General features: G+C 38.4%; 2 protein-coding genes across 4 annotated transcripts in view; both read right to left on the bottom strand.

The window, feature by feature from the left end:
* SLC25A17 (solute carrier family 25 member 17) overlaps positions 1-4,334 on the bottom strand; it is a 45,649-nt gene extending 41,315 nt beyond the window's left edge. Inside the window, exon 1 of one of the 3 annotated variants that reach the window (XM_057556288.1) lies at positions 3,807-4,334. In XM_057556288.1, coding sequence (XP_057412271.1) covers positions 3,807-3,857 — 51 coding nt within the window. In that variant the 5' untranslated portion in view covers positions 3,858-4,334. Of the gene's footprint in view, positions 1-3,803 lie in introns of all 3 variants that reach the window. The other 2 variants (XM_057556287.1, XM_007189102.3) reach the window with 2 other exon arrangements.
* Positions 4,335-8,593: 4,259 nt separating this feature from the next.
* Positions 8,594-13,484, bottom strand: part of ST13 (ST13 Hsp70 interacting protein) — a 28,257-nt gene continuing 23,366 nt past the window's right edge. Inside the window, exons 9-12 of the mRNA XM_007189103.2 lie at positions 12,869-12,985; positions 12,186-12,234; positions 9,966-10,099; positions 8,594-9,457 (exon numbers count right to left, since the gene is read on the bottom strand). Coding sequence (XP_007189165.2) covers positions 9,329-9,457; positions 9,966-10,099; positions 12,186-12,234; positions 12,869-12,985 — 429 coding nt within the window. The 3' untranslated portion in view covers positions 8,594-9,328. The remainder of the gene's footprint in view (positions 9,458-9,965; positions 10,100-12,185; positions 12,235-12,868; positions 12,986-13,484) is intronic.

The following is a 13,484-nucleotide window of genomic DNA, read 5'->3' as shown; positions in this document are numbered from 1 at the left end:
TAAAATCTCTTTTAATTACAAATGTACACTTCTACAAATAAAATCTATCTTTGGAAGCTAATCTGAGAACCAAAAATATAAAATTATAAACCTAATTATACTCAAAATTTTGAGAAGTATTTACATGCGAGGCCATTAATTGTATCAGACAATAGTCATCAACTGGAGATAAAGCATTCTCCTGAAACAGCACAATTCTGATTTTCAGATACTTGAGATTATCTGCACTTATACCAAAGTGAAGCATAAAACACTCAAAATCACTAATCTGTTTATTTTAATTTTTAAAGTGTGTGTGTGTGTGTGTGTGTGTGTGTGCACGCACATAACACCACACTTGGGGTGAGAAAGTGTAGAACCTGGAAAGAAGTGAATAAGCAAACAAGAAACATGTCAACTCAAAAAGGTTGTAAACCAACATCTTAAACAATGACCCAACAATCTTTTGGGGAGAAGCCACAACTAATTACTCCAGGCAGCTCTGGAGTTTATACCAAATCCTGAAGTTTATGCCAGGATTCCGGCCCAGGCTGCCTAGCTCAAGTCAGGCATTCAAATGCTCTTAACCACTATGCTCTCCTGGATCATCTCAAAGCTTTGGTTGAACATCATGGCCAAGGCATTTAATTAAACATGAGCCATTCATTACCACAGTACTATACCATTAAAAGCAATGCCAGGGGCTTCCCTGGTGGCGCAGTGGTTGAGAGTCTGCCTGCCAATGCAGGGGACACGGGTTCGAGCCCTGGTCTGGGAGGATCCCACATGCCGCGGGGCAACTCGGCCCGTGAGCCACAACTACTGAGCCTGCGCGTCTGGAGCCTGTGCTCCGCAACAAGAGAGGCCGTGACAGTGAGAGGCCCGCGCACCGTGATGAAGAGTGGCCCCCGCTTGCCGCAACTGGCGAAAGCCCATGCACAGCAACGAAGACCCAACACAGCCATAAAATAAATAAATAAATAAAATTAAAAAAAAAAAAAAAACTTTAAAAAAAAGCAATGCCATTTTTCTCGTCAAACGTCTCATCAAATGTAGTGATATTTTGTGGTGGAATTGTTTTCCTTTGGTAGCAACCAGAAGAAAGCAGGGTCCATGTTGTGTGGTTTATCCTTAACTCAAAAATTGGCAAAAAGAGTTTGAGAACCACTCTTTGGCATGAAAGTTCAAAAGAATAACAAAACACAATGCAATTTCTCATTTAGACATGTGCCAGGAACAGTACTGCCCCGAGGGAAGCAAGAGAAAAAAATATTATTTTTACAAAAGTATATCTATTAGATAATCTAACATAGCTTATGGGAGAAAGAAAAACCACTGCAAATTCAGGGTGCGTAATTTCAAGCAGAACTTTTAACAAGAGAAAAATAGGCAACAAGGAGAGAAAAAAAAATAGAAATGTCTTTGCAGGTTAAATAGAGATAGTATCACCTCTACCCCCAATCACTGTCTATAGCAGGGCTCAGAAAACTAAGACCAAGGGCCAACTTGATCCACTGACTGGTTTCATAAATAAGATTTTATTGGAACACAGCTCTGCCCATTCATTTACTTATTGTCAATGGCTGCTTTCAAACTATCATGGCAGGGTTGAGTAGCTTCATCAGAGACGATACAGCTATATATTTACCATCTGCCTCCTTAAAGAAAAAGTTTGCCAACACTTATTTTATTTCTTTCATAAAACTTAACACTATCTAAAATTATTTATTTTTTGATTTACTCAATTATTGTCTGACTTCCCCATTGGAATGCAAACTTCATGAAGAAAAAGACTTTGTTCTCCACTATATTTCTAGCACCTAGAACAGTGCATGGCACGTAAAAAGCACTCAGTAAAGATGTTGAATGAATGGCATTTATTGAGAGAAAGGAGAACAAACATTACCTATCTTCCCATTCTCTCTTTGTTGCACTATTCTCCCCCCAATCCACCAAAACAAGTCCTCTCAATTAACCATTGGATTTATCATGTTGATAAATCCAATGGTTAATTCTCAGTCCTCATCTTATCTGACTCACCACCAGCACCTGACCCAGTTGGTCTACACCCTTCTCCATGCAACTCTCATAACACCACATTCTCTTAGTTTTCATCCTACCCTAGTGGCCCTTCCTTAGTCTCCTTTGCTGGTGCTCTCAATTCCCCAACCTCTTAATGCTGGCATGTTTCAAGGCTAAGTCTTTGAGACTTTTCTCTCAGTCCACACTCATTTCTTTGTTAGCTCACCTAGTCTCATGACTACTCTTAGGCATTTCAAACTTAACTAGTCAAAATCCAAAACCATTCTCATCTTTCCCCTGAAAGCTGCTCCTTTACAGTCTTCACCATCTCAGTAAATGGGAATATCATCCTTCCTGTTGCTCAAGCCCCAAACTCTTGGGAGTCAACCAACTTTCATGGTGTTACACCCAACATCCAATCTACCATCAAACCCTGGTGGCTCTATCTCAAAAATATATTCCAGGTTCATGATCACTTCTCACCACCTCCACTGCTACCATCTTAGTCCCTTGACAGTTTCCCTGCTTCCACCCTTGCTCTCGTACAGTCTACTCTCAACAGAGCAGCCAGGGTGATCATGTTTAAAATGTAAATCTGCAAGTTGCTGCATGCTCAAAATAACTTGCTCTAATAGCTAGTTAGCTGTCTTTCACACTCAGGGTTAAAATTCTTACACAATTTGGTCTCCTGAAACCTTTTTGCCTCTTTGTTCCCTCCACTCCAGACACACAAGCCTCCATGCCTATCCTAGAGCATATCAAGCAAGCTTCCATTTCAGCACCTTTACACTGGCTGAAAGCTTGGTCTAACTGAATGAACCAGGACTCCTGAATCAGGCACTTCCATGAACTACTGTGTCATCTAATTCACGTAACAACTCTGTGAGGTAGGTGTCAATATCCCCACTTTACAGATTAGGAAAGTGAGGTTTACAAGCCACCTATCTAACAAGTGATGGAGTTGGGGTTCAACTTCCATTAGCCTACACAGAACATGAGCTCTCAGTGCAGTTTTGGGGGCCTAGGAGAAGAGGACTCAGTCAGTGATATTCCTCTGAAGTACCAGTGACTCCACGTGTGTGTTGACAGCTAGAGAAGGATGTGAGAAAGGGCAGGCAGAGAGTCAGGATGAGAACCAGAGAGGAAGCTACTCAAACCAAGAGTGGAAAGTTTCAAGGAAAAGGGAGTGGTGTCAAATGGAAGTGAGAAATCCAGAAGCCCAAGAACCAAGCACATTCCTCATAGTAAACCACATCTGTGGTAGACAGCGACTCTGATCTTGATTTAATTAAAAAAAAAAAAAAAAGTATCTTCTCCTGCCAATGATATTGGCCAGAGATATCCCTGCTAGGTACTGCCACTTGTCTGCAGCAAGTGTGTGAAAATAGTCTGTAGTTAAGAATGTGACTCAGCAACACAGCTTCACACCTAGGTTTTCCTCTGGCCTAGTCAGACAAAGTTTGTGCGTGCGGTGGGGTGGGTTAGGGGGACGACTGCCCTTTAAATTTCAGAAGGCAAAGAAAACAGCAATTATCTTCTTCCTGGCTCCCTGTGGCGGTGTGGGACCACCGCTGCCTACATCCCAGATATTCTGTAAGAGGTCAAAGCGGTAGCCAAGCGCGGAGGGCGAGTGTCGGGCCTCGCCCCAAATTCTTCCAGCAACATTTCGCCTATGCTCCGTTCCTCTACGTCCCGGTCACGATACGAACTCCTTCTCATCCCCATCCCCCAGCCATATCCCGGTCTGGCCCCAGAAAAGCCCCACACCCCGCAGTGGCCCGGGCATAAAGACCCCGCCTCACCACGGCTCCCGCCACGGCGTGGACCAGGCTTTCGTAGGACAGCACGGAAGCCATAGGTGCGATTCCCGCAGACCTGGCCACAGTTTTCTCGCAAGAGCCGCAAACAGCCGAACGGAGTAACAAGCGCCGGAGCCCCGGGCGGCAACGTCACCAGCTCCAACCCCTTAGGCCCACCTCCTCCAGAACTACTTCCGGGTCACAGGGCGCCCGCCCAGTCTCCCGGCCGGAGGCCGCAGGGGAGGGAAGAGGGAAAGACGGGACTGGGAACGCCCCCTTGCTTCTGATTGGTCCCCGGGCCCACGCGGAGCGGTGGGTCTTGCAGAAATTCAGTACGGGATGGGTCAGCTCCGACTTCGCCTACATTCTCGGGACCTGGCCGGTCGTACTTCACACCTACTGCCAACATTGGAGACTTCAGAAAACCTGGACAGCCTCCTTTTTCTTCACTTCTCTCTATAAGACAAGATGGAGACAAGCAAGATGGGGGACTCATCTTCCTGTTTCTCTTTTGAGACTTTACTCGTATTTTCTCTTGCTAGTATTTTTAGTCACATTCTGGTCAAGAGGAAATAAATGTTGATTGGGCAAGGTTCTCCCCTCTGAAAAACCCTGGTGGGAAGAGAACTTGAGCTTCAGGAAATCAAAATGATCAGATGGAGGTGGGAACAAACTAGTAGGCACACAGGAAAATCATTTGACCTCTTGGTTTCCTCCTTTGTGGAATGACAAGTGTTAATACCGTGAGGATTAGAAAAGTTAATTCATGTAGACGTACTTTATAAAATAACGAAGAAAAAAATTTTCCATGTTACAAAGCGAAAACTCAATCTACACAGAACTAGAAAAATAACATTCTACCCCTCACCAACAAAATACTGAGACACCAGGTTTCAGGACTTCAACGTCAATTACTCGAGCACCATAGCTTTGTGCGTCTGCCTGTTTCAGTACCAGTGAATTTACTTTTATAATATCCTTGCTGATAGTCCTTGACTGCTTGCTACAGCCAGGCCCAGTGCTTTACGCCCTTTATCACATTTACTCCCAGGAGAGGGCCCCAACAATGTTTACCTGGTCATGTTTTCACAAAATTTGCAGAAAATATTTTCATTGCTATTGGTTAAGATCCCTTTCCACTTAAACTCCCTTTCATTTACAGTGGTGCTACAGTGACGACAGCTAAGTTAAAAGCAAGTTTGGGCACACAGTTGGATTTAGAGATATTTATATGTATTAATACAAGGTACTGCTAGACGTCCTATTTTAGGAATCGCTTCCAGGAATACTCCCACCACTCCCTAAGGTCATGACAGGAGGTGCAGGTCCAAAAGTCAAATGAAGATAGGATTCTGGCAGTGGAACATAGAAGCTTGTCCACTGTAAAATTTAACCAGAGGACTCAGTTCTCACAGACTCCTACTTAAATTGGAAGCTCTCTCAAAAAAAAAAACTGGATTATGTAGCATACAGATTTATAAACACACTTTACAAATACTTTCCCTTTATGATGGTAATTGAACACTATTTTTCAGAATTCCCATTTGTCAGGTATGACCTAGAGCAGACGGCACGTCCATCTGTGTGAAATCTTTTGCATCCCAGCTATCAAAAAATATTTTGATCAGGATGGAATTATCTATTCTATTGAAAACACAAAAGTCATATAATCAGAGTAGGCAGCAGAAAATGTAGCAATTCCATAGGTATATCATTTATTAAATGGAACTATCTCTATAGTTGTGATGTTTGAGATATTTCCAATTTCTAAAAATCGTAACATTTTGCTCATTCTAAACATTCACTTTCACATCTCAGTATTCCTAATTATATACTGTTTTTCTTAAAGAGGGCTCCCTGAATTATATAAGCATTAAGTCCCACACTACATAAACGATATACTAAAAATTTAGCATCATTCTGTTCACACCCATACCATCATTACAAAATAGTTAAAAATAACCTAGCCATAACTGATTACCTTCCTATTTGTTTATACACTGCCATATGGTCAGGTTACTTACACCGCAACCTGAAAATGTCCTCGTGATCTGCGAGTGAACTACTTAAGGACATCCTGATTATATACCAGATACCTAGAATTTCATAGCACTTACACACGAGTTTATGCTAATTCTATTTACCTCCTCACTACTCTGGTTCCACCTAATACTTAGAATCCATTGTTTTAAAACTTCTGCCAACATGACATGCCTTACTCAGTTTAGATTTGACTTCTTGAAGTTTGCCAGCTATCCTTAACTATATTTTCCTATGTACTTTAGGGAACGCCCCCCCCCCCAACTATATGCACTCCAAAGTAAGCTTTATTGGTTGTAAATATTGGTACATATTAAATTTTTAAAATCACTGCACCAAACTTTTTAAAACTAGTTTTTTATCGTCCCTCTAACTGGGCCCATCACAAGTGGACTAATAGCACAATTATGCCATCAGACTTCTATTAGGAAAAACCCCCGTGGAGGTGCATTATCAGCACCAATGATATGATATGCCGTATTTAACTTAATGCCCTTCAAATGTACATTTAGTTTTCAATTTCTTAAATGAACAATTCTGCAAGAAGCAACCTAGTACACAGAGGGGAGGCAGCAGAGCATAGAATTCAGGAACAAGACATTTGAAGCCACACGCCTGATGAGAATCTCAGCTCCACAAATCAACAACTATGTTATCTTGGACAATTTACCTAAGTGCTTCAGTTTCCTCATCTATATAAAATGGGGAGGAGTACTCACTCTTGTGGTCATTACCAGAATCAAGTCAATACTTGCAGAATAAAAGTGCTTGGCACAGATTAAGTACTACTCACCTGATGTATGTGCCTACTTGGGTGCATTAATTTTAGATATGAGCAAATCTCTAAAATACTGCTTCTCCCTTATCCCATTAGGCCAGTATTTCCTAGTGTGGCAGATTGCTAGTTGTTACTCTGGGTCTTTTCTCCATTTCTCTGTAGTAGTAATTATTTTTGTTGGGCACATGACCACACAGCTATGGAATATTTTCTAGGCTTACTTGGAGCTCAATATTGTCTCAAGACAAAACAAAAATGACCAATGGGATATGAGGACAGAATGTTACTTCCATGGATTAGCATCAGTATCTCAGCATACACTTCCCTGGTGCCTTCTCCAGTTTTTTTGGGCTAGATGAGCACCAGAGCAAGCACCTTTGAACACAGCAATGGAAGCTCCCTTCTGAATATGGCACAAGTGCTTACCTCTGAACTGTGACCTGAAGAAATGTAAAGCTCTGTTTTACTTAAGCTAATATATTTTTAGGGGTCCTTGTTAACACTGTATAATCTAAAGTCTACTGTGCTTAGTAAATACCTTAGGATTAGTGATAGAGACATAAAACAAATAGAACATGTGCTGAAAAAAAGGGGAGTGGTGGTGGGAAGAGTCAATATCCAGTCTGAAGCCACACTTATTTTTAACGTAGCTAGAAATATCCAATAACTATATATTTTTAAGCAGAAAAAAAGTCCTTTAGTTTTCCTTCATATAGCATCATTGGCACAAGAACAGAACATTTATGGTTTAGAAATGTTGTTTCTACAAAAATGAAGATGTACTTGTATTAACTTAAAAGTCTAAAAAGCACAGGATATATTTTCAGACCAATTTTACTTTTACCCACTTATGGTAATACGTGCAATGTTAGAATGTACTTAGGTAATGCGTAAATCAAATGAAAAATCCAGAAGCAGCTGGTCCTGAATTACAGCACACACTGGAAATTTTGAGAAAGGAGAACACATATTAACAAAAAGAACACCAGCAAGCTCAAACTCAAGTTTATATGCTGAGTATTTTTAAAGGGTTTAAAAAGCATAATCAGCATACAGCTTTTTCTCACTTAACAGATGCATTTCTATTTGCTTGCGTACAGCAAAGGGTAAAAACTTGAATCAACTTACTTATGATTTCAGAAATGTATTCCATGGAATTTACTTCACTGCTCCTACCATTGATTCTTCAAATAAGCAAAGTACAGAGGGTCTCATCCCTTGAAACTGCTTTTGAACTAGCACTTTACATTGAAAAATAAGTAGAAACCTACCAATTCCTGGTACAGTGCCTGGACTTAGCCTCATTTAATATAAGAATTGGATGTACAACAGAAAATTTATCATTTTCTTTATCCTTGGAGGAGAGGGAAGGAATAAGGAAAGGTGGGCACATGGGTGCAGTATTTAAGAGCTGAATAGAACAATGCATCCTTCACAATGCTGAGAACTCCACAAAGAACCACCATGAATCTCATCAATTTTTTTAGTTCATTCTGGATTAGGAATTTAGATTCCCCTCTTTGTGTATCAATTAATTCAAACTTCTCCAAAAATTAATACTACAAGATAAACTCTAACCGCAATAGGTATTTCCTAAGCAGGAGACCAAACACCAAAGGGAATCCCTTCTTCCAACATCTTTTGTTATGTTTTCACCAAAGAGGAAATCTAACACTTAAATATGAAATCTCTTGGCCAAGAAACTACAGCTATTATGGGTATTACCCTACATAGCCACTATTTGTATCACATATTAAATTAAACCCAGCGCTAAATATGCTTGCATAATTATGCTGTGAATGATGATAGCAGTGATGACGCTAGTGAAAAAGCATCATCTTTACCCCAAGAAGAGTAAGATGAAAAAAATGTGAAAACAAGTAGAAAGCAGACAAAGAGCTGGGCATTTTCTGATCTGAAAAGAACATTTTAAACATAGAAATACAAAAAGAAAAGTATTCCCTTATTTCCCCTGTGTGGAAATGTGAAACATTTATTTTAGATATCAGACAACAGAGCTAAGTAATCCAATTTTACTGCAGCAGTATAAAAATCATCCTTTCACCACAGTGTAAGATTTAAATACATCTGCACAAGGGTACACATTCTATAAAATGTAGTAAGATTACTGCTGCCCTGCCGAGTACTTCCAGTCCCTACCCAGGTCCTACTGCAATACTGGTGGTCCCAACAGTTTCATGGAAGCAAATCATTAAAAATAATAATAATAAAGCAATTAAAAAGACAAATCAAAATGCCTCAGTGACCATATATCCAACTCAAACTTTATGTATTTAAATGTTACATTTGCCTCCCACTAATAAATCTTTATTTCACTCAAACTTGAATAAATCTTCCATACTGAAGTATCTTCCTTGCCTAACTAATTCAAAGGAAAAAAACAAAATGATTAGTAAAGAAAAATGTAGGGATTAACACACCCTTTTAATTTGTTTTAAATATTTTTAAGATTTAAAAATTGTTTAAAGTTTTAAATTTCTAGTAAGAAAACATTATCTGAATGAATACCCTAATGGCAAACCACTATAAAATGTTTCAGCTGCATTTGGAGCAGAGGGGTAGGGATTATCTTCAAAGCACCCCAGCTTTCTTCATGAGAAGATCAGAGGTACACTGGTTTGTATTATTGCGACATCCATTAGGTGATGTAAGTTGCTTTTTCTTCAGCAGGGGCTTTGTCAGAAGGGCATTATGCTTGACCTCCAAATTTGGCCGACAATTTACTGATGAGATTCATAACCTTTGGGTTGCTCTGATATTTTGACATATTTGCTGGGTTCTGAGCCACATCCTGGAAGGCCACCATAACTTCTGGATCCTGCAAAGAAAGGGGTGTGTGTGTGTATATATATACACACATATATATATATATATGTTTAGTATTAAAAAAATGTCCTATGGGTCATCAATTTTGTTATCCTAAATCCTATCTCTTTATTCAGACCTTTAAATTTTGTCATGGCTAAGTCAACTCAGGTTTGGACAAGTCCCTGAAGCGTAAATATTATTAATGTGTACTTCCAAGTCCAACTCAATGATGTCACTTCAGACAATGAAAAAAAAGATATACAATTTTGATACAAAGAAAAGGACAACGGGATGTAATTATCAACTATTACAGAGTATTTCCCTATAAACCACTTTTAAAAACTTAAGCTACTCATTCTGAAAAAAAGAATATGAATGTCACAACTGCATAATAAGCTATTTGGTAATTCAGCTCAATAAAATATGGCTAACAGAGTAACCTTAACCTGTCTCCACATAGAACTATGAAAGAAATGCCTCAGTGATATAAAGTCCAACTTTGTTCTTCCAAGTCTTACCTGCATGGCTGCAAGAACCTCTGGATCACTAAGAATTTCATTGAGCCCAGGCATTCCTGCCATTCCAGGCATGCCCCCTCCCATTCCAGGCATTCCTCCAGGAAAATTACCAGGCACTCCGCCAGGAAAGCCACCTACAAGAATAAATGAAAGATCTGTATAGACACCAAGCATATTCCCAAGCAGTCTGAAAGTACACTATTTCCTCCTGATTAAAATAACACATGTGCATGCACAAAGAACAAAGGTGCTACTAAACACAAAGTAGTCTGAACATTCTAACTGGATGTAACAAGACACAATTTTTTAATATTAATTATTTAAAAATAAGGCTGTAAATATTTATTTCCTAGTAACAAGACTTTAAAAAGAAAACTAGTCTTACCTCAGAGAGAAAACTAACAGTCCCTTGGAATTATAAAATTAAAAAGTCTCGTAAGTCACCTCATATCTTATCTTCTCATTCTTTAATATTATTTATCTGTTTCAATTTAAATTCATAAGAGTTTAGGGTTTTTTTCCCCCAAAAAACTATATTCCCCTAAGCTAACTGCTTCCTTCAAGAACTACCTGAAATGCTTGTTATAAAAAGCTGTGGATTTTTGGGAGTCCCCTGGTGGTCTAGTCGTTAGGATTCGGTGCTTTTCACTGCCGCGAGCCAGGTTCAATCCCTGGTCGGGGAACTGAGATCCTGCAAGCTGCAGGACTCAGCCAAAATTAAAAAAAAAAAAAAAAAAAAGCTGTGGATTTTAATCTCCACCCTGACTGCCTCAAAATTTCTCAAAGTAAAACTGAAAATCTGCATTTTTAACAAGCAGTCCTGGTGTTTCTTTTTTACACTGAAAACAATGCTCTAGTAAAAAAGTTTAATTCTCCCAGTAAATTTTTAGATTACAAACTCAAACTTTTCTACTCAGTTTTTCACTATCATAAACCTTTATGTCCATTGGAGATATTCTAAAATCACAATTAACACCAATATAGGGACATCCTAAAAAGAAATACAGGTAATATTAATCTACAGATCAAGGGTCATTACAAATAAAGCTATCATAAAGAAGAAACACCTATAACACAGTGATTTCCATCTGTCTCAACAATACAAACGTGCCCATAAATAACGAACAATCACAGATAAGGAGATCTAATCGGGGGCTGAAAACAACTTCTAGCTTCTTATGCTACTGCTGACTTTTTAAAACTACTTTCTACAAAAACTGACCCAAGGCAACAATAGTTAGCCAGTCTGCTTGTCAAATCCATATAATAAAACCCACATAACAAAAAATTCTCTCTATTACTAGTCCACATTAGTGGTCATTTTCTAAAACAAAGGTACCTGATATAAGATATTATCTTATAAACAGAAAGTAAGCTGTGAGCTAAAATTTATTTTCTTGCTTTTTCTCCAAGTCATCCCCAATGTATGCTCCTTCCTTTTTTTTTTTTTTAGTTGCTTGCACATGACCTTTCAGATGAGAGGCTACCTTTTCTAGCCTCTGACCATGTGGTAAGTTCTAAGCAAGGGAAGCATAAGTGGTGTGCAGCTGCCTCTACAAACCTTTACAAGGAAGCGAGTTGCAGCTGCTGATCCCCCATTACAATTACAAACTTAAAATAAAAAACTCTCTTCTCTTTACGTAAATTTCACACTGCCTCATTCAGGAAGCATTCTCTGAGTGCCTTTTTAACAGCTCTTCTACCTGTATCGCATAGGCCTCTGCTATCATTCAAGGCTTTGCCTCACTAGTAATTTCTGATCACTTGACATTTGCAAGAAAGGGAAGAATGTGTTGATATATTAATTTTACACTGGATGCAGAACTTTTTGTGCTTAATGATTCCATGCTTTTACCTAGTATCCTCATGAATATCAATGTATAATAGAACAAAATTCCATTACGGCCATTTAGGAACACTAATTAATACTTACATCATAATAAATTCTTACAGTCTTTTAATAAAATACAATGCTCAGACCTCAGTAAATTTTATCTATTTTTAAAAAGTATACTGCTCAAAATATGAGGAAAATAATATACTGTATTTCCACTAACAAAATTTTTAACGAGAATGAAACTTTCTAGAGGCTGACATTCTAAAGACTCAGTGTTCCAGGGACTAATGGTACAAAATACAATATACATACCTGAGCCTCCAAATCAGAATATTACCCAATTATTTACAATATTAAGAGTTTTAATTTTTCTTTCAAAATACCTGGAAAAGAGCCATACTGAGCTCCTGATTGTCGTCTGGCTTCTTCCTCCTTTAATACAAAAAGGAAATAAATTATATAATAAGAAGGGGGAAGTCTGCTGTCCACGCCTACCTTATCCATGCAAAACCATGAAAAAACTGTAAAATAAGCTAGTTAGAGGACTTACAAGAATGACAAGTTTCAAATGGCAATGTTGGACTAAAGGAGACACCCCATCTCCCAAAAAAACAATTTTCAATTGGATTCTCAATGAGTAAGTATTACTTTTGTTAATGATTTCAAGTAATATTTTTGATTTGTAACTAAAACTAAAAAATAACTAGAGTTAATTTTAAATAGCTATGAATCCACTATTAAAACGGAAGTAATCATAAAACTTAAAATATCAGGGCTTGCATCCTAAAGAAAGCAAATAATACTGCCAAGTTTTAAATTAATTACTTAATCAGGAAAAAGTCGATTTTAGGAGAACACAAACAAGGATATAAATTGGTGCTATACAACTCACTTAAGAATTTGAAGACTAAGCAATGAAGGGAAGGAAAACTTCCTTTAAGTAGTATCACTATCCTACAGAACTGCAGCCAGCTTTTTATTTAGGAAGAGCCAGGAATTAGAATGATATCCAAAAAAGTCTGATCTACTATATTTCGCTTTAATGGTTTAAGTATAGAAACCTTACCCTCTGGGCTCTCTCATGTTCTTCCCGAGCCTTTTTGACCCTTTCTATTCTTTCTTTGATCTCTCGCTCTTCACGTTTTCGCTCATACTTTCTACGATGTTCAGCAATTTTCTGGGCCTAGGGAAGAAACAGCCACAGAAAAACTTCTTCTCTGAAAGTTGAATAAGGTCAGCACAAATCAATGGTTTTGTTAAAGAATTACTTTTCTTTGTGGAGAGATTTAATTCAACACATAGTTGTGAAAAATGGGTTAGATTTACCCTATAGAAAAAGACCTATCTCAGGTTTTAACAAGTCCACTGTGAAACAAAGAAAAGAGGCTGGGGTTTGAAGTTAGAGAAAAATGTTAATTTCAAACAATTACCTAGTGCAAGGATGACAAATAGATGTCAAATTGCATGACAATTTTTGCCTGATACCTGCCATGGGAAGGCAGAGATTGGGAACACACATACCAGTTACTTCCCACAGTCTAACTATACTGAAGTTTTCCTCATCAATAAAATGAGGGGGCAGGGAGAAGTATGTTAGTCTTAACTATAAGAATCAAGAGAAAATATGTACCAGGCACTAGTACATAGTCCATGCCAAATATTTGGAATCTAGTATTTATTCA

Source organism: Balaenoptera acutorostrata, chromosome 11 (genome assembly GCF_949987535.1).
Source record: "Balaenoptera acutorostrata chromosome 11, mBalAcu1.1, whole genome shotgun sequence".
Classification (NCBI taxonomy): domain Eukaryota; kingdom Metazoa; phylum Chordata; class Mammalia; order Artiodactyla; family Balaenopteridae; genus Balaenoptera; species Balaenoptera acutorostrata.
Note: the sequence above shows the minus strand (reverse complement) of the source record. Positions and strands in the feature narration are given on the sequence as shown.